This window comes from Xenopus laevis, chromosome 7L (assembly GCF_017654675.1).
Source record: "Xenopus laevis strain J_2021 chromosome 7L, Xenopus_laevis_v10.1, whole genome shotgun sequence".
Taxonomy (NCBI): Eukaryota; Metazoa; Chordata; class Amphibia; order Anura; family Pipidae; genus Xenopus; species Xenopus laevis.
The window spans coordinates 133,624,862-133,645,477 of record NC_054383.1 but is presented as its reverse complement, the minus strand read 5'-3'; the positions used below and the strand labels follow the sequence as shown (position 1 = coordinate 133,645,477).

The 20,616-nt window shown below is 40.5% G+C and overlaps 1 protein-coding gene across 4 annotated transcripts in view; it reads left to right on the top strand.

Moving 5' to 3' along the window:
• The window catches only part of LOC108696899, a 40,215-nt gene extending 19,854 nt beyond the window's left edge, over positions 1-20,361 (top strand). For 2 of the 4 annotated variants that reach the window (XM_018226604.2, XM_018226605.2), the window contains exons 2-8: positions 6,525-6,794; positions 10,650-10,954; positions 12,398-12,463; positions 12,894-13,148; positions 14,567-14,629; positions 18,055-18,157; positions 19,169-20,361. In XM_018226604.2, the coding sequence (XP_018082093.1) occupies positions 10,930-10,954; positions 12,398-12,463; positions 12,894-13,148; positions 14,567-14,629; positions 18,055-18,157; positions 19,169-19,319 (663 nt within the window). In that variant the 5' untranslated portion in view covers positions 6,525-6,794; positions 10,650-10,929 and the 3' untranslated portion in view covers positions 19,320-20,361. The remainder of the gene's footprint in view (positions 1-6,524; positions 6,795-10,649; positions 10,955-12,397; positions 12,464-12,893; positions 13,149-14,566; positions 14,630-18,054; positions 18,158-19,168) is intronic. The other 2 variants (XM_018226606.2, XM_018226607.2) reach the window with 2 other exon arrangements.
• The last annotated feature ends 255 nt before the right edge of the window (positions 20,362-20,616 follow it).

Sequence of the window (20,616 nt, the reverse complement as noted above, 5' to 3'; positions counted from 1 at the left end):
TCTGCAGGATAAATACAGTGCCAGTTCAATGTATAATATCCTAGAATACATGGCTGATAAATACAGTGCTAATTTAAAGTATAATACCCTTGAACACGTTACATGCATTGCCAAACATGGACAGATAAATACAGGGCCAGTGGCCACTCCTTATGAACAATCCTGTAAGTGCATGGCATGAAATTGCCTGGAAGCACTGACTGTCACACAACTGCCTGTTGTACTAGTGATGTCAGACTCGGTTACTAAATGTCACACTCACTGAAGTGAAGCCATTACTCGAAAAACCACTGTGAATCACTGAAGCAGTGTAAGTAAACTCCCCAGAGAATTCTACTAAACTTGATATACTATAATTACAGTTTAGCTGGAATATGATATAATAACTTCATTGAGGATGTCGTTTTGTATTTCAGACGCTCTCGAGGCAAGAGATATCTCGAGAAAAATAGCTGTCTAATGCTTTTAGTGTAATGGACGCTTTACAAAGCACGTCTATAATAGGAGTGTGTAGATCATAATAACAATAAGTGGCAGATTTATCAAGGATCGAGTTGGTTTTCCATGAAAATTTTAGTTTTTGAGTTTATTTTTTTGGTCAAATATTCACAAAAACTATCATACCCCGTCCCTGGAAATAGCTTGAATCTGAAAATTCACTACCTAAAACCTGTTGAGGTCATGTAGGACTAATGATTTTTTTTAGTTTTTTTTAGAGGGTTTTGCCCAAAAATATTAATACGAGTGATTTGAGTTTTTCTCCAGCCGCAAACTTGATTTATTTGTTTTTTTTTTTGGGTTGTTAACCCCGAACTGGCTGATTTGAGTTTTTCCAATCTAAGTTTTTCTTTTTAATAAAAAAAACATTCCAGTTCTGAGTTCAATCGAATTCATTCGAGGTATATAAAACTCTAAAATTTGACCTTTGATAAATAACCCCCTAAATTTGTAGCCTTACAGAGCATTTGTTTTTAGATGGGGTCAGTGACCCCCTATTTGAGAGCTGGAAAGAGTCAGAAGAAGAAGGCAAACACTCCAAAAAGTATAAAAATAAATAAGTAAATAAATAAAGACCAATTGAAAAGTTGCTTAGAATTGTTCATTCTATAACATCCTTAACACATTTACACAGAGCTTTATTGAGTTTGTTCATCATTTGCTCTCTCTCTGCCAACAACCACCCCTTTAATAAACAGATTATTCGATGTTCCAAAGAATATTGTCGAGTATATTCACATTTGTGTTTTTTGGTCTTTTTTCTGAAATAGAGGAATAAATCATAAATTCAGCCCCAAAACAATTGCATTGTTTCATCTGGTATGACTGCACCATAGCCATTACTAATTACAGAACCACCTACACGTAAGATAATATCTCTATTTCATGTGACTGGGGAGATATTAGAGAAGTTTCTATAATACTGGATTATCTGCAAGCGTCTCTTGTGTGTCTGAACATCTTTATATTTATCCCTCAATGCAATTGGTCTGTGCTTTGCGGCAGTAATTAGAAGCTATATTAAGGGGCAGATTTATCAAAGTTCGAAGTGTAAATTAGAATTTCGAGCTAATTTTTGTGTACTCGGGCAGATTTATCAAAGGTCGAGGTGAATTTTTGAATGAAAACAATTTGAATTTCAAGCTATTTTTGTGGAATAGTCCAAATTCATTTTGAATTTGAAAAAAATTTGAATATTCGAATATCGAAATTTATTATGTACTGTCTCTTTAAAAATTCCGACTATTCTCCATCTAAAACCTGCTGAATTGCTGTTTTAGCCTATGCGGGACCTCCTAGAACCTATTTGGAGTCAATTGTTGGACTCTAAAAAATCAAAGGGTTTTTTTTTGGAAAAACTTTGATTCGGACGATTCAAATTCGGATGAACTGGAATGACTGTTCTCGAAGGACTATTCTGCACCTGCAGAATTTTTTTTTTATAAATTTCGGTTGGTCTTTTTGAATTTGAATTTCGAGGTTTTTCAAATTCGACCCTTGATAAATCTGCCCCTAAGTGATTAGAAATCAATTTCTGAATGTTGGCGGAATGTTGGCAGAGAGAGAGCGAATGATAAACAAACTCAGTAAAGCTCTATGTAAATGTGTCGGCACTATGTAATAAAAAGGTTCATAAAAATCAAATAAAAGTCTATTAGAGATTTATAGGCCAGTGTTCTTTGATAGGATTTCTGTAACCCTAATAAACTATTAAAGGGACTTTTTTACAGCACAGGCAGCCGGAAGCCATTTCTTTTATACACCAAAACAGCAAAAAAAGGTTAACAGGGTTGTTCACATTCCAACACTTGTTTCAGTTCAATTTAATTCAGCGCATTGGATTTAAGACATACAGTAAGGGGCAGATGTATTAAGGGTCGAATATCGAGGGTTAATTAACCCTCGATATTCGACTAGGAACTAAAATCCTTCGACTTCGAAGTCGAAGGATTTAGCGTAAATGCTGCGATCGAACGATCGAAGGATTATTCCTTCGATCGAACGATTATATCCTTCGAATCGAACGATTCGAAGGATTTTAATACAACGATCGAAGGAATATCCTTCGATCAAAAAAACTTAGGCAAGCCTATGGGGACCTTCCCCATAGGCTAACATTGACTTCGGTAGCTTTTATCTGCCGAACTAGGGGGTTGAAGTTTTTTTTAAAGAGACAGTACTTCGACTATCGAATGGTCGAATAGTCGAACGATTTTTAGTTCGAATCGTTCGATTCGTAGTCGTAGTCGTAGTCGATGGTCGAAGTAGCCCAAAAAACACTTCGAAATTCGAAGTTTTTTTACTTCGAATCCTTCACTCGAGCTTCATGAATCGGCCCCTTAATGTGCCGAACACAGAGCAGCACTGATACATTAAACCCCACAAGATCCTGGAACAGATTTGCGAATATAAAATAGTAGTAGAGAGAGTGGGTAGCAATTCACAAAGCCCATTTCATCAGTACTTGAGACCACTGGAGATTTAGACCCATATTTAATACAGTGACTGTCAGTGGCGGACTAGGTTGCCCAGGGCCCACCAGACCTGCTGCCTTAGGGGCCCCCAAACCACCCCTGGGCCCGACCACACCACCGCTAGGCTCTATGCTTGGCCTGGTAGTCTGAAATATACTGTCCATTGCCCCTGCACTGAGCATTACCCACTACTGCTGGTTGTGAATTCTCTAGAACAGTGATCCCCAACCAGTAGCTCGTGAGCAACATGTTTCTCTAGGTGGGTAGGGACCCCTTACTGCTTTAACCCCAGTGGCGTAACTACTGAGGAAGCAGACCCCGCAGTCGCGGGGGCCCGGGAGTACAGGGGGCCCGGCGGGTCCTGCTTCCTCAGTAGTACGCGCAACCAGAGGGGGACGAGTTCTGGTGAAGGTGCTGGCAATCGGGACCTCTGCAGCCTGCACGGCTTCCAGAGTGTGACGCTTATCCGCCCCGCGATATTTAAATTCCTCCTAAAACTACATCCCCCAGTAGTCATTGCGCGGTGCATGGGCAGATTCTTCGTGCACCATGGCTACGGTGCTGTCCAGGGCACTGAAGCTGTCAGGTGAATATGTATAAATAACGGGGCTTGGCTGTGCTGTTTGGGTTGGGAGGGGGAGTTGCATGTGTTTAAGTGCGTATTGTAGAGAGCTTCCCCTCGATATCGCTCAGTGGATGAAAGGCAAAGACGGGTATATATATCTCTTAGGCAGATGCCATATGTGGTGTCAGAACTGAGAGACAAAGGGGCAAATTCACTAAGATGCGAAGTTGCGCCAGGCGCAACTTCGCCGCACTTCGCCAGGCGTAGTTTCGCCAGGGCTCCGCAAATTCACTAAGTTGCGCACAGGGGTAGCGTAAGGTTGCGAAGTTGCACTAGCGTTGATTCGCTATATAAAGCGAAGTTACGCTAGCGAAGGCTAATTTGCATACGGCGCGAAATTCAAATTTCAATGGAGGAACACGTATCAGCACTACAAATGCCTAGAAAACCTTCAAATCAGCAAATAAAAATTTTATTTTGCCCTACTCATGTGCACACTGTCTAGGTAAGTTGCCATGAGTCAGGAAATGTAGGGGGGAGGAAGGGGAGCCCCAAAAAATTTTCGATCTTTTTCAGCCTATCACCCATCATGTAGAAAACACGCCAGCGTTTTTTTGGGACTTAGAAAAAAAATTGAAATTTTTTTAAACAATCCCTATCTACTCTATTGCGCTTCGCCAGGTCTGAGGTGGCGAAGGAAGTCTAGCGTAAAAGGTAGCGTTCAGTACACTGCGCAAGTTAGTGAATTTGCGTAGTTTCGTCGCTAGCGAAAATTCACCTGGCGTAAGGTTGCGAAGTAACACTAGCGAAACTACGCCAGCGTTCGTTAGTGAATTTGCGCAGTAGCGAAAATGCCAAACGCTAGCGAATTAACGCTAGCGTTCGGCGCTTCGCGGCTTAGTGAATTTGCCCCAAAGAGAGCAGTCTCAGACATCAGTATATAATATGTAATATTCAGAGTCTTCAGTCAGGTCAGTGTTTGTGGATTTTCCATGGAATGGGGTGTTTTAGGAGCCCGGTGTGTGGAGCTTCTGAGAGTAAATAGGCGGCAGGACGAACAGCTAAAGAGCCGCATCTCATATAACTCGTTCAATTATTTCAACTTCCCACCCACACACGGGGCCTGTGGATGAGGTGCTGGAAGAATTTTCACCCTCTGCACAAATCTATGGCATATCTACGTTTCACAATCTCTTCCCCCCCCCCCCCCAAGGAAGGAGAAGACTGGTGAGAATTCCAGCCTTAACTCTTTCCTTGTTGTCTGCCATTACCTCTGAAAATTTCACGTTTATTTAGTTTTATACATGTGCTGAGGCTGTTGTACATAAAATAAATGTTCAGTGGGTATTTGTGTGCCGCTGTGCCTTTATAATAGGAATTCTGGGGGGTATTATACATGTATTTGCCTCTACTATGAATTTATGATTTGCCATCCTACTATGAATTCTTGGTGGTATACTGTACATGGAATTGATTCCATATGTTATGCTTGTCTGTTTTTTTCTTTTCTGTTCTCATAACTTTTCTTTGTTTTAGCTGTTCCATTTTTCTCCATTCCCTTTTCCCTCTGGCAGCCATCCCCTTGAATTAAGTCAAATAGAACAGCACATGGGTAGGATAAGTTGGGCCCTAGTTATCTAGATAGCAGGCCTACTATTAGTATGGAGTTCCAACAGGCAATAGGCTAATTCCATAATGATCATGTATATTTTATTTTTATTTTATATGTCTCTTTATAACTGGAGTAATATCAATGATCACTTTCTTCAACCCTTGCTCAATTTGTTTTCAGTTATCTAATTTACTTTTCCATATATATTCTTACTTCAAATAGAAAAAAATATATTTAAAGGAAAACCATACCCCTCAACAATGTAGGTCTCTATAAAAAGATATTGCATAAAACACCTCATATGTAAAACCCGGCTTCATGTAAATATACTATTTTCATAATATACTTATATTTTTAGCACTATGTGCCATTGGATAATCATAAATATAAAGTTGCCATTTTAAAAAATAAGGGCCGCCCCCTGGGATCGTAGGATTCACAAACATACCAAACAAACCATACATGTTAGGTCACATGAGCCAATTAACAGACAGAGTTGTGTCTTTTGCTTCCACACTTCTTCCTGTTACAGTTAGTGTTGTAGTATTTCTGGTCAGGTGATCTCTTCCTGTTACAGTTAGAGCTGCAGTATTTCTGGTCAGGTGATCTCTTCCTGTTACAGTTAGAGCTGCAGTATTTCTGGTCAGGTGATCTCTTCCTGTTACAGTTAGTGTTGTAGTATTTCTGGTCAGGTGATCTCTGAGGCAGCGCACAGACCATCACAAAATGGTGGTTCAAGGCAAGAGATGTAAAAGGGCAATATTTACTTAAATATATATTCCAGTTTGTTAAGATTTAATATGTCACTTAATTTGATATAAACTGTTGCTCAAGTATTCATTTTGGGGCTATAGTTTTCATTTAATTTTGGCATTGCCACTGACTAATATAAATGGAGGGGGCACCCAAAGTTGCTTGCCGGGGGGGGCCCTGAAAGTTACTCTGCAGGGGGGCCCCACAAACTCTAGTTACGCCACTGTTTAACCCCAACCATCATAAAAGGGAGACATGAGCAATTAGAAGACTTGCAGATTTATGGTTTGGTTTGGTTTGCAGCAGTGCAGGCAGGAACAGACTCGTATGCCTATATATAGTCATTTCAGAAAACACAGGGTTAGTGAGATTAAATTTTACTGGATGGTTTATATTCCCTATAAGGAAAACCGAAGAGGCTTCAGGTAAGGTTTTTTTATGCCTTTTGTTGGATTAGCAAGCAGTTAGACAAGTTTACATAGGCTGAACATAGGCAGATTATGTATGACTCAATAGGGCGAGGCTAGGTACCTGCCCCTCACTCTTTTCATTTCTTTCTTGATGTATATACAGCAGTCTGTCTCATTGTCGGCTTCAAATCTCCTCTCTTCTCCTGCTCTAGGTCTTCTCTTTGGCTAAACCTCTATAAAAACCAGGGCTGGATTATCCCAGGGACTGACGTCTAATGACTTATTTCCATCTCCGTACTGGATATTCTTCAATCAGAACCTGCCCGTTACTGAGGCTCAGATGTTGCTCGGCATCTCAGATGATAAACCACATTGGGTGAAGGTAACCGGGTCGCCACCAAACTGATGAAAGCCACCGCCAGAGGAAAACTCCAGAGATTGGACCCCAGCACTGGCCAGTAGGGATCTCAACAGGTAGGAAGGTACGTGCATTGCAGGGAAATCACCCGATCTCAATACATTGTGTTGTCGTTGTCATTAGTAAAGATCCAGTCCAAGAGAATGATCTGTGTCTATTAGTAACATTGAAATCCTAGAGGAATTGGGTTCAATTCTCCATCTTGAGGTGGAACCATTGATTCTTAGCTACCAAATTGGAGTTGAAACTCATTGTTATTCTTCCTTGAGAAACACATCAGCTCCCTCTTCACCCACTTCTTCCCAACCTCCCCTTCCCTTATTATTAGACCCTTACAGTCTAAATCCTTAAATCATATCATGCATTATATTCCCTATTGAAATATTATTTTTCATCTTTTTTTAAAAAAACACACACAACAAAGTTATTTCTCCAAAAACATTTTATATGCCCGTACATCCAAACAGTGTAGCCTCGGGAGCATTGGCTTAGTGTTCATAAAACAACGTGTCCCCTGGAAATTCCCTGAAAGCATGGGAAAATATTTCATGGATTTGGCATTTTAGTGATTTTCGGGAATTTCTGAAGGTAGACAGGCACATCTGGCTTATACGATTACTAAATACACAAACCAGTCACTGGGCATTCGGCCAGAATAATATGAGGGAATTTAGATTCATGCCAGAAGGCCATTTATCAATAAGAACAAGAATATTTAGGGAAGGGGCTTATAAAATGTGAAGCTTTTGGACTATTTTCTTAATTGTATTGCACCTAAAGGTTTTTTTAAACTTAATTCGGTAATTAATCTTGTAAATATTCCTGGGCAAAGCTTATATGTTAAACTCTTGCCTCAAAGGCTTTGTGATCTTGCTGCGTGTACTGTAGACTAAGTATGGGAAGAAATAAAATAGAATTCTGGTAAAAACGTATTCATTCAAAGTTCAGCTGTAAATTGCAGGAGTCTGTGTAACACACCCAAGGTGAGTTCAAGGTGAGCAGGATAATTGACATAGAAGAAGAATGAACAGCTTTAAGGCAGGCGTTTCAAACTGCAAGTGTTCTTTTATTTGGCAGTGTAAAACAATACGGGGCACATTTACTAAGCTCGAGTGAAGAATTCGAAAGAAAAAAACTTTGAATTTCATAGTATTTTTTTTGGGTACTTCGACCATCGAATAGGCTACTACGACCTTCGACTTCGATTCGAACGATTCGAACTAAAAATCGTTCGACTATTCGACCATTCGATAGTTGAAGTACTGTCTCTTTAAAAAATACTTCGACTTCATACTTCGCCACTTTAAACCTACCGAGGTACAATGTTAGCCTATGGGGACTTTCCCCAGCACTTTTTTTTAAATTTTTTTGATCAAAAAAAAATCCTTTAATCGATCGCTTAAAATCGTTCGAAGGATTTGCGTTAAATTCAAAGGATTTAACTTCAAGGGTCGAATTCGAGGGTTTATTAACCCTCGAAATTCGACCCGTGATAAATCTGCCTCTACATCCCTTTCTCAAGTGTGCACGGTGCAAGGTATTTTGGGATTAAATACCCTCACCTAAACCAGGAACCTCCCCCATTCACCTCTTAAAGTGACAATTATAGTAATAATAGTAGTAAAGTACAAAGATTACAAAAACGTGTATTATTATTATAGGCAAGTCTTTTGATTCTGTAACAGAATATATATCTAATGTAGTTAGTTAGGCAAAAATGTAATGTATAAAGGCTGGAGTGAGTGGATGTGTAACATAATAGCCAGAATACTACTTACTTTTCTGCTCTCTAACTCTGAGTTAGTCAGTGACTATAAGGGGGGCCACATGGGACATAACTGTTCAGTGAGTTTGTAATTGATCCTCAGCATTCAGCTCAGATTCAAAAGCAACAGTTATGTCCCATGTGCCCCCTTCTAGTCACTGGTTACTGCCTGGTAACCAATCAGTGAAAACAAAAAGAGATTTGCAAAGCAGGAAGTAGTGTTCTGGCTATTATGTAACACATCCTGTTACTCCAGCCTTTATACATTACATTTTTGGCTAACTAACTATATTAGAAACATTTTTTATTTTGCACAGCCTGTCTATTTACCCAGTTTTTATTTTTATACTGAACAATTCCTTTAAGTAGGCTAATTTTTGCAGTACCTGTGATTTGTAAGCAAATACACCAGGGATAGCCGGAGGTGGCAATTTCCTAGTTAAGACTTGCCTATGGCACATACAAAAGTGAATTGATTGCATGGGCACACTGGACTTGATTGGACTTGAATGGACTTATAACACACGTTTTTGTAATCTTTTTACTTGTGTAAGGCATTACTGTCACTTTAAGAGGTGAATGGGGGAGGTTCATGGTTTAGGGGAGGGTATTTAATCCCATAATACCTTGCACCCTGCATACCTGAGAAAGGGCTCGTCCCAAAACTTGTAGTGTTTTACACACTACACTTGCAGTTTGAAACGACTGCCTTGAATCTGTTCATTCTTCTTCTATGTGAATTATCCTGTAGACTAAGTATGACATCTAGTGGCGACATCGTGTTCATTGTTTTATATGGGCTTTCTACATATATTTTTAGGTTACAAAAATGCCAAATCTCGTGTTTCGGTGCTGATCTCAGCTGCATCTGCCTGTACCCGAGCAGAGACAATGCTTTCAGGTGCAGTCAGAGTAGGAGCAGAGGAACAGCCGGGGGAGCGGATCCTCAGCCTGTGTTTCTCCGTAGGCCGAGATCCACAATCATCTGGCCCAAGCATTAAAGGAGATATAAATCTGCTCCATTGCACCCACTAGTTCCCTAAAGAAGGCCACTAAAAACTTACAGATGCAAGAGAATTGACCAATGAGAATGCTGCTTACCTGCTGTATGGTGGCCATCTTGCTATTATTTTACCTAAAGAGATGATTGTATTTATTTGGCTTTGTTGATATTATCAAACATCAGGGATGAAGGGGGATACTGCTGTTTAGCAGTGTTTATTGCTTCTAGCTCCAGTTGTAGGAACAAAGAACATGGAGCCAGAATTACACAGATCAGCTGGGATTCTCATTGAAGGATTGTTTTGCATATAATGGGACCACTGGTTCTGCAGAGCTTGGGAAATGAGCTATAGAGACATATTGCTATAAGGATATAACTGTGTATCCTATTGAACCTTGGGCACTGTGGATGGTTTGGTGGCAGAGGTTACAACGTGAAGTGTAATTTATGCAGTGGTTTAGGATTTAAGGTGGCCATAGACATTTAAATAACGATCTTTCCTGGATCTTTCCAAGATTGATTGTTCGTTTCAATACACACATGTACAGCTGAATCATCAGATACACAGATAGAAACAATAGAATTCTACCTGTATCTGATGATTCAGGACTAACAATGGTCAATGTTCGGGTGCCTTCATAGACGCCCAATCAAAATTTTCCACCTGGGCCGACCGATATCCAAGTCTTCTGCTGATATCGGCTCATCTACCACCATAGATGCACCAAATACGAAAATACTTGTACAATAACATCAGTGCGTCTATGGCCACCTTCACTCATGTTTATTATGTGCTTGATCCCAATGTCACCCCGTCTGCATGTGACGTATCCAAGCACTATATTTCTGGCACATCTGAGAGGCTGTGTAAAGGGGATACATGTCATAAACCTCAGACTAACCTATAAATGTGGCATCTCTATTGAGGAAGAAAATTGTTAAAGAAAATAAAAGGCAAGTGGGCAGATTGTAGGAAAGTTCTGGAGGAGTTCTGGGGTCTAGGTCTGGTATTGATGTCACACATGGGTCACTGCAGGTGCTTCATGCGTTCTATTTTTATTTGTGATTATTTTGCATTGGTTGGAAGACTGGTCAGAAGTATCCATAGAATAACCCATATTGAGTCATGATTGTGCCTCATCTTCTTCTAGTTGCATGAAAAGACTGATTGGTGGCTGCAACTCTTTCTATTTCATCTCTGTGGCAGAGCTTTTTTCTGTCCATCCAACCATCATTCAAGACCTTCCTCCGCGGTTCCATTGTAGCAGCTGTATAAAATCTGTCCTGATATCAGGAAATTTTAATCGCCATCTGAACCATGTGAACTTTACAACGCACAAGTTGGATTTTGCTGCATTTGCTACTGGACTTCATAGATACAACGTATGATCTCATTTCGTTCCTGCATAACCTGATTGTGAAGTTGAGGGAATGAAGTTGACTTGGCTGACAAAATGTGAGTACTGTCTGTTAAAGTAAGAAGATTTTAATATTATGTATATCAATTGTTTTATAATATATTTCTATAAGTGTACATCATTAATAGCAACGACCCATCATATTAAGTGCATTAGATCATATTGGGGGAGAAAGTGATGAGAGAGAGATGACACTTAAATATCCTGAATTATAACTGCAGGCGAGTAGGGATTTTCCATTCTCACAGCTGGTGTAAGAACTTACCCTGGTGGTCTAGTGGGGGGACGGCAGGGACGCCTGCCGCCGCGTTCTTCTTCCCTCCTAGGCGCCGGTAACTAGGGGCGTGCGCAGTGCGCTCCTGCTGTTTTGTTGGCGCATGCGCGCTGGTTCAACGACGTCAGCGCGCAACGGCGCGGAAATTCAAATATTTAAATGGCCATCTTACTAGTTTTCATTGCCTGTTATAGGTTGTTCCTGGTGCCTTTAGCTGTTGCTATTCTGATTCTGTACTTGATTCTGACTACCTGTTGTGACCCCTGCCTGTTCCTGGCGATTCTGACCTCTGTATCCTGATCCATTGCCTGAATTTCGACTACCTCTTCTGCCGTATCCGTCTGATTGATCTCCCGGTTTTGACCCTTGCCTGCCTGACCAGTCGTGCCCCTCTGCCTATCCAGAACCCTCATCTTGCTCCTCTCGATTAAGTCCAGGTGGCATCCAAGTAAGCCGAGGGCTCCTCCTAAGGCCCAAAGGCGGTCACACTACTGGTGAAGCACGAGCCAAGACCAGGGTGCCTGGTGTTTGTTCTGGTGTTGGGTGCCGACCGTGACAGCTGGGAAGAGGATGAGAATTGTCAACGGTCATTGCTAAACATAGAATTCTACCGCAAAGCAAAACAAAACTTTGCTCATCACTACTCTACACTTGGTGCCTTTTTCCTAGTCCAGACTTTTGGCAGCATTCACCCTCCTCTTTGGGGGAGTCCAACAAAAATAAAAAAAGTCTGCCATCCCTACTTTATGAACCACTAGGGGAAACCACCTACCATCACTTTGCCAATGGGAACTTCCCAAGCATTGATAGACATGTCTACACTAGTATGATCTGTACCTCCTTCCACCCATGAGTACACAGGCCACCCCTCTGTCATTAAACTAAAGAAGGACTAACACCTTTAGCAGAAGACTAAATCAATTCTCCCCTATTTAACCTTGTCATGAAGAGCACAATTAATTGTACCTAACACTTTAAGTGATCCCAAAACCTGTAAGATGTTGGTGTTGCTCACCAACCATTGGACGTTGCTTCCAGTGGCCTTAAACCATGTGTTTATTTTTGATTCCATGGGTTCGAGTCTAATGGTCGAGAGGGTGTATTCAGTATGTGATTGCACTCAAACAACAGTAGCTCTAAAAAATGATTACGTTTAATAACACTCAGTTCAAACTGGATCAGATAAACAATTTCTTTTATGTAACAGGTTTCCTTTGGGTGTGTTTTGGATTGATCTTGGCAAGATCTTTATGCAGCGCCCGTGCCTTACTGTGTAAGTACATGTTCTTATCAATACATCAATCAGTATCTTTTGTATCAATGTCACCTGAAAAGAAAGACTGAGCAAGAACTACAAACCATATGCCCACATGGAGAACTTTTGTCACTAACAGTCATTTGAGCTTCATTGTCTTAAAGAGAAAGTACTTAAACATAGACAAAAATAAATATAAAAATGTTTCAGGTTGGAAAGGACATCCGTTCATCAGTTCTGACCCCAAAGGATTGTTTGTTCTTGGCTGCTTATATATGGGTTCCTAGTTGAGTATTAATGTTACAAAATATTGTTTAAGAAATCACAACAAAAAATGTAATTGATAAAATTAATGCATTTTTTCTTGTATGGAATTGAAAATGGTGTGTAGGCTTTTCTGGAAGAAAAAAAATGACTTTAAATCTCTAGCTCTTGTGTTTCTCCTCAGATCCCACAATCTGTATAGTCCCGGTGAACGGGTCACCAATAGTGATCAAATGTGAGTTGGAAAAAAGCTGTGTGATCAATAAGGCAGATCTTTGCCCCCACAAAGCATGTGCAGATTTCCCCGTTCAAGCTTGTATTGTCAATGAGACCACCGTTATGATTATCTTCCAAATAAATGATCAACAAGAGGTCAAAGTAGAACATGGAACTGAGCAGAGGGGCCTCACTGAGGTGGTGAACCCTAAAGAATACAAAGGTATGAAGCAAATATGAGCCTGTGTGCTGGGGAACCCCCTAAAATGCCATAGATATTCATTGGTGAATAGATGCCTGTGCTTTTCTATTAAAGGATAAGTAAACCTTTAAAATAAGTGAATGTAAAATTCATGAAGGTTCTATTCTAAGCACTTTTGTAATGTACATTCATTATTTATTTTCTTTTTATTCCAAGATATTAAGGGATACATGTGCTGTTACTATGAATGAATTTTGTTACAACAGCGCCACCTGCTGGTCATTTTCCCACCAGTCTGACCAGCAAGTAGTCAAGGAAGTTGTCAGGAGAAAGAAAGAGGCTGATGTTCTTCTGCTTAGGAAAGATGTGAGAAAGGTTTCTAATTTCATTCCTAAGCAGAAGAACATCAGCCTCTTTCTTAAGTGAGCTGCACTGCTCTGAATACTGCTGTGCTATATCTAAGCTCTTTAGGATAATGCAGTCCATCAATAATCTACATATATAAGTCTGAATATTTTGGTGCTAAATCACCTTAAAGGGCACCTATCACAGCCAAAATCAAACATATATTAACAATCTGACCAGTACAAACTAAACACGTTTAAATTACATATATAGTTTTTTGAAAAAACTACAGGATTTAAAAAAATCCCTTACTTTGTCAAATGGGTTCTTTCACTGAGGGAGGCCATACTGTGACTATAACAGAGACTCTAATATGCAAATTTCAGGAGCATGCTCAGATTGTAAAACTGCTTTGAGTATTCTACCCAGAATGCCTTGTTTAAGTAAACTCCTCCACTAGAAGTATCAGGAGATTTCCCTATCTTGTCCCCTGCTGGTAAAGTCATTATGCAAATGAAGGGCACACAGTAACTTCCAGCAGGTGGCAGCACTACTGTACAGCAGCTAACACACAGGTTTGGCTGATTTGAAAATAGCTTAGAAGGGTTGATAAGCAACAAGGAATATCAACTGAGCATGTGCAAGATTTCAGAGCTACAGTTGGCTGGGAAGATATAGGTAGGAGGAGCCAGTGAAATCCAAGATGTCTGCCTCAGCTAGAACTGCAGGGGAGATAGGGGAGATCTTGCAGTAGGAATAGTGAGCTGATCATTTACATTATACAAACAATTGTAACTGTTTTAAAAATCGGATTTCTTGAACTTTCACGTAGTGTATTTACTTAGTAAATGATTTTGGTCATGATTGGTGCCCTTTAAGGAGCTAATTAGTGTCATACCAGCCAGTTCCCTTCACTCAACCATCCCACTGTTTAGGTTAACCACACGTCTATCATCTGTATCTTTGTATTGTGTGAGGTTTCTGGTTCTTATTTTCTCAGATGTTATTAGTAGGGTATCAGAGGTTCATCACAAGGTTGTCTACCCACCACAGATAATCAGATAATGACTTGTAGTAACTCTTTGATATTGTAGAATGCAAGCATTCCGTGGAGGAGCGCCCAACAGGCCCAACCAGCCACGGAGACCCTAATGCAGGTTTGTCATTTATGTATCTATTTTATGAAAAAGTTATTTTTTTGTTGTTTAGGGGAGCAGGTAATAATCTATATCTATAGATTATTGACTATAGGATCAAACATGGTGACCGGATGATGTGAAAACAATCGGGACTCTTCCATGGATGGCCTTTAGCAGGGCTGATTTTATCTAAAGGAGATACTGGCATCAGATAATCCCCCCTTTTATTATTATAATAATCATTTAATTTTCTACTAATGCTTTATTAGTTTCATATACAGAATTTACATAGTTTATTAGTGCATGTACATCCATTTACTCTTTCTTACCTTTTACTGCCATTCATGGAGAGGGTGGATCAATTTTAATAGCCAGGAGAATAGATTTAAGGCTAGTGGTACCCATTGGGTTTTCTCTGCTGGAGTAGAAAACACCATCGAATGCTTTGCACCCTCCATGGACTTCACCCAATATCCCGTGTGAAAACTGATAGGCCAATGCCAAGCCAGTGTATTTTGCAGGCACAGGGCACAAGGGCAACTGTAGAGTAAAGTAGACAGAGGAGCTTTTTTTTATCTATTGCAGAATAAAGTCATGGTGGCCTTTCCAAATAAAGAATATGGGGCAGATTTACTAATGGGCGAAGTGGCCGTCACTAGAGAAAATTCACCAGAAATCCCATCAGCAGGGACTTAGCCAATTTACTAAAAGAAGTACCGAAAAAAGACCGTCTCTAGAGCAGTTTTGCGCCCTATCGCCAGGCGAACAATCGTTACTTCACAAATTCACTAAAGTACGAATTTTACAGAATGTTTTACAGAATTTCCTTTGCCACCTTAGACCTGGTGAACTGATAAGATGAAGTTACTTCCTCCTCAATCTTATGTCAGTGACATCATATCCTGTATGCCGAAAAGTCCTATCAATTATAAAAAAAGATGTTGTTTTTTCATATTTTAAAGCGGTATTGCCTTCAAAAATTCTAATTGCTAACATTTTTTTCCCAACCATTGAAGGACATTCCACGTTTTTCTTAAGGTGGGCTCATGTCTAGGACATTAGAGGATTTCTTTTGACTTTATTTTTCTTCCTTGGACATGTGTAATAATAAGTGGCCACTTCAAGCATTTACACCAACATCTGTAATAAAGACACATATATGACCTATATGTACCCGCCCTATTCAAACTGATCTAAGCGTAAATGTACTAATTAAGTTTCATTAGGCAGAATTGAACGCTAGTGAAAGTTCACTATGAAATGCTCATGCTGACGATTTAACGCTAGCAAAACTTTGCCAGGGTTTGGCTACAGAGACACAACTTCGCATTTTAGTGAATTAGCATAGTGATAATGAATTTACGTTTTGCAAAGTATGGCGGATCATTCGCTGGCAAAAATGCGCCCTTTAGTGAATTTGCCTCCTTGTCGGAACAGGGCAAGAATACCAATGTGACCTACCCATCCCATGTTGATAAATGTTGAAAAACATATACATGTATGGGATCCTTTATCTGGAAACCCATTATCCAGAAAGCTCCAAAATTACAGAAAGACTGTCTCCCATAGGAGCAAGTTCACTAACTGACTCACCAGTGCTGGCTTTGCGCACATTGGAACACTTTGCCAGGCGTAAATTCGCCCAGACAATGCTAATTCACGAAGATCCGAAGTTGCACATAGGGTACCGAACACTGGCGAAGTTGCGCTAGCGAAAATACGCTCAGCAGTTCGAAGTTACACTAGCGTTGGCTAATTTGCATATGGCGTGCAGTTAAAGTACAATGGACGGATATGTTGCAGCAAATACATTACACTACACAAATCCAGGGAACCTTAATAAAATAAAATAGAGGTGTTATATTGCCCTACACATGTGCCCACAGTTTAGTTTAGGTGCCATATTTTATTAAATGTAGGGGGGAAGAAGGGAACCCCAAAAAAAATTTCGATCTTTTTCAGCCTATCACCCTGTAAAAAGGAAAAGACGCCAGCGTTTTTTGGGACTTAGAAAAATGTTCAACTTTTTTTTGAGGAACTCCTATCTACTCTATTGCACTTCGTCTGGTCTGAGGTGGCGAAGGCAAGTCTGGCGATAGAGGTAACGTTCAGTAAAATCAAAAACTTTGTGAATTTGTGTACTAACGATCTTTCGCCAGAGCAAAAATTCGCCTGGCGTTAGAGTGCAAAGTTGCGACAGAGTCTATCTCCTTGGCGAAATTATGAATTGCCAAAGTGCCGAAATTATGTCACGCTGGCGAATTTTAGCCAGCGTTAGCCACTTTAGTAAATTTCTCCCATAGACTCTCTTTTATCCAAATAATCCAAATTTTTTAAAAAAATGTGTCCTCTGTAATAATAAAACAGTAGCTTGTACTTGATCCCAACTTAAGCTCCCCATAGATGCGATGATTCGTCTTGCCGAACGACTGATTTTAGGGAAGCCCGACCAATCCTTCGAAATTATCATGCGGTTAGTGGTATTCGAACGATCGTACATCTTACGATTTTTCGGCCGACGTCTGTCAGGGAATTGATCGGCCAGGTCAAAAAATCTTTGTCGGTCCCAGTGCAATGTGTCTATGTTTGCAGGGCCAAGCAGGCAGCTCCCCTTTGTTTTCCTGCCAAATTGGTCTTTTTAGTTGATGGTCAATTCGTACGATCGTTCCGAGAAGATCGTGGTCTCACAATCAGGATCTGATCTTTTAAAAATCTCAACATCTATGGCCAGCTTAAGATATAATTAATCCTTATTGGAAGCAAACCCAGCCTATTGGGTTTATTTAATGTTTATATGATTTTCTAGTAGACTTAAGGTATGAAGATCCAAATTACGGAATAATCTGTTGCCCGGAAAACCCCAGGTTATTTTGGATAACAGGTCCCATATCTGTACACTAAACACAAGAAAAGAACCTATATACATCTGTAGGGGAAACTGTAAGGGGGGGGGGAAGAAACATGTGGCACTACCAGTCACCACTTTTTGTTGAATTGCTTGAAACTGTTGTATTGGTGTCATGTTTTGTAAAATTCAGATCTAAATATCCTCCCTTCTGCCCCACATACAGTACCCAGGGAACACTGGGCAGGCTGCTGTTATATGCCATGGTATTTGCCATGGGTACAGGTATTTGCCATGGGTCTACATTCAGCTTGGCAAACTGTATAGATCTAATGAGTGCAGAAACGAATTACAAATGCATCTTACACATATCTGCAATGGCTGCCAATAAAGCACAACAGCAGCCAGTAATGACTCATGACATCTGGCCACCAGAGATCCCTATTTTGTATAAATGGAAAAACATTTACATCATAGGCAGATATCCGGCCCAGTAACCTATTGCAGCAGGTTATAGAATATTTATAGTACAAATAAATGTAAAGCCTATTTGTGAAGTACAAAGAGAGTGACTGTGTATTGTTAATCTGTCCATAAGGTCCCGAAGAATCAGGAAAGAGAACTTTCTGGCGTGGAGTTATCCTACCTCTGATTCTGTTTCTGAGTCTGATGATTGTTGGTGGACTGGGCTATCTTTTTAGGTAAAAAACCATTAACCAAACCATGAACTCTTTGTCCAAGCCCAAGTCATGCTCTAACCACTCCAGTTATGCCCCCACCACACCCTTGCCCTGTCCCAGCCAATGGTATAAGTAGAGTTGCCACCTGTCAGGATTTCAAAATGAGGAAATCCGGGGCAGGACATTGAAGTGAATGACATGGCAATCAGCCAATCAGTCTCACCCCCACATCACCCATCCCGCCCCATCTCATCCGCTCCGCCCCTCTACATCACTGCCCCACCCCCCGACATCATCGGCCCGCCCCCTGCCCGTTTTCCCCAAAGAAAAAAGGTGGCAACCCTGGTATAAGTACAGGAGACCCCTGAAAAACAAGTGCCGGCTAACACTGCACTTTGCAGCCAATTTCATAAGTTCAAGCCCAAAATCGGTGGCATTTACATTGGTCTGTTGGCGTACACTAATATCTAGTGCGTCTACATATAAAGTATTCGGGTGCAAATGTATTTCTGCAGTTGGGTTTCTGTTGATAAGTATTTGTAGGGGAATGTTACATACATGAAAAAAACACATACCAATGTGCTACTGTTTGTTACACTGCAACTAATAACTGCATATAGTATATGCCATTACCATTTTCTTTGTGTTTGTCAACAAATAATGACTTTTCTTATACACCCAACTGAAATATTTTATTTGCACCTGTTTGTTCTTTGGTGTCTAGTTATAGGGTTAACAGTGCAAAATCTGCTGGCAATTGGGGGTATCACGGTGGGCAGGTATGTGCAATGTCCCCACTTTGTGCTTCTGTGGCTTCTTCATTTGGAGTCAGTTCTGTGGCACAACTAGACGTAACCTTCCCCCACCAACACCACTTTAGGGCCCCTCCAACAACCTATAGAGAACAGTACATTGCACCTTCAGTGTCTTCTGTCTTTATTATGATGATCTTTCTCCAATAACTCCTCATTATAATTATCATTTACCTTTCTCTCCTGAATGAAATTAACCTGCTTGTTTTCATTTTCACAGGAAGAAAATAGGACAAATATTGGAGAATCTTCCAGCCACACAAAATGGTCTCAATGGGGAAGGTGAACTTAACCCTGAACAAGAAAGTCACAATGATCGGCACGTGGAGCTGCAGCCTGAGAACAAGGTCGCACTCCTGACAGTGGTATAGCCGTGCGCTGGCACAGAAATCAATTCATCATTTTACCGCTTTTAAATCTCTGGGGCAAAATGATCAATTGCTTCAGCTTAGGCAGGGGCTGCTTTAAGGGGCAGTATTCCTCCTTGTTCAACACGAGTGCTGCGAATAGGGCTTGTGTTGAACATATTCTTTCCCTGTTGTTTTAATAATGACAATTCCTTCTTTTTTGTTATTTCTTGTGTCAAACATGGAGACTGAAGCTCCTCCATGTCTGCTCCTTGCTAGGCAGATACTTAGATTCCCAGTAGATTCCCAATATAAAACCTCCTTCTTTACCCCCTCTGCTGTGACTGCTTTTACAATTCCAGTGCTCTGAATGATAAAAGCAAAACATCTGATTGGTTGTGACTTGTTACAAGATACTGCAAGTTTGAGCCCTTGTTTTGTAGAACAAATTGTCTATACCAGGTACATGTGTAGAAAGTATTACTTTTTTTTTCCTTTTTTTGTGCACTTTGCAAGACTATCTTTATTGGTGGTGGGCAAAACAGACATGATGGGGCCCATTTATTAGGTAATGCATGGGCCTTCTGCTGCTAAAACTGCTTGAACTGCTTGAACCCCCTCAGTATCTCTCTGCAGCTTGGGTTTTATTAATGCAATTGGATAGTACTAAGTTTATTATTGTTATTATTAATATTTTTATTATACCCACACTATTTATCGAATTCTTCAATAATGTGTATTTTTGTGAATCCAGCACATGAAGTGAGTGAAGGACAAGTTGACATGCAGCCTGAGCCAAAACCCCTGGATCAGAAGATATTCTTAGTATCTGACTCCTGGTTGCCCTGTGAGCTTCCTTTGGTGAAAAAAGGATTTCTCCATTCTGGGAGCTATTCTCTATTCAAGGATAGGTCAGAATGTTTGAGAGAGGGTCAGTGGGTGCAAGGTGAAGGTGGGAGCTGGATTGTGCACTTGGTGCTTTAGGAGCTACAAAGTAGGGATGCACCGAATCCACTATTTTGGATTCGGCCGAACCCCCGAATCCTTTGCGAAAGATTCGGCCGAATACCGAACCGAATCCGAACCCTAATTTGCATATGAAAATTAGGGGTGGGAAGGGAAAAACGTTTTTTACTTCCTTGTTTTCTGACAAAAAGTCACGCGATTTCTCTCCCCGCCCCTAATTTGCATATTCAAATTAGGGTTCGGATTCTGTTCGGCCTGGCAGAAGGATTCGGCCGAATCCGAATCCTGCTGAAAAAGGCCGAATCCTGGCCAAATCCCGAACCGAATCTTGGATTCGGTGCATCCCTACTACAAA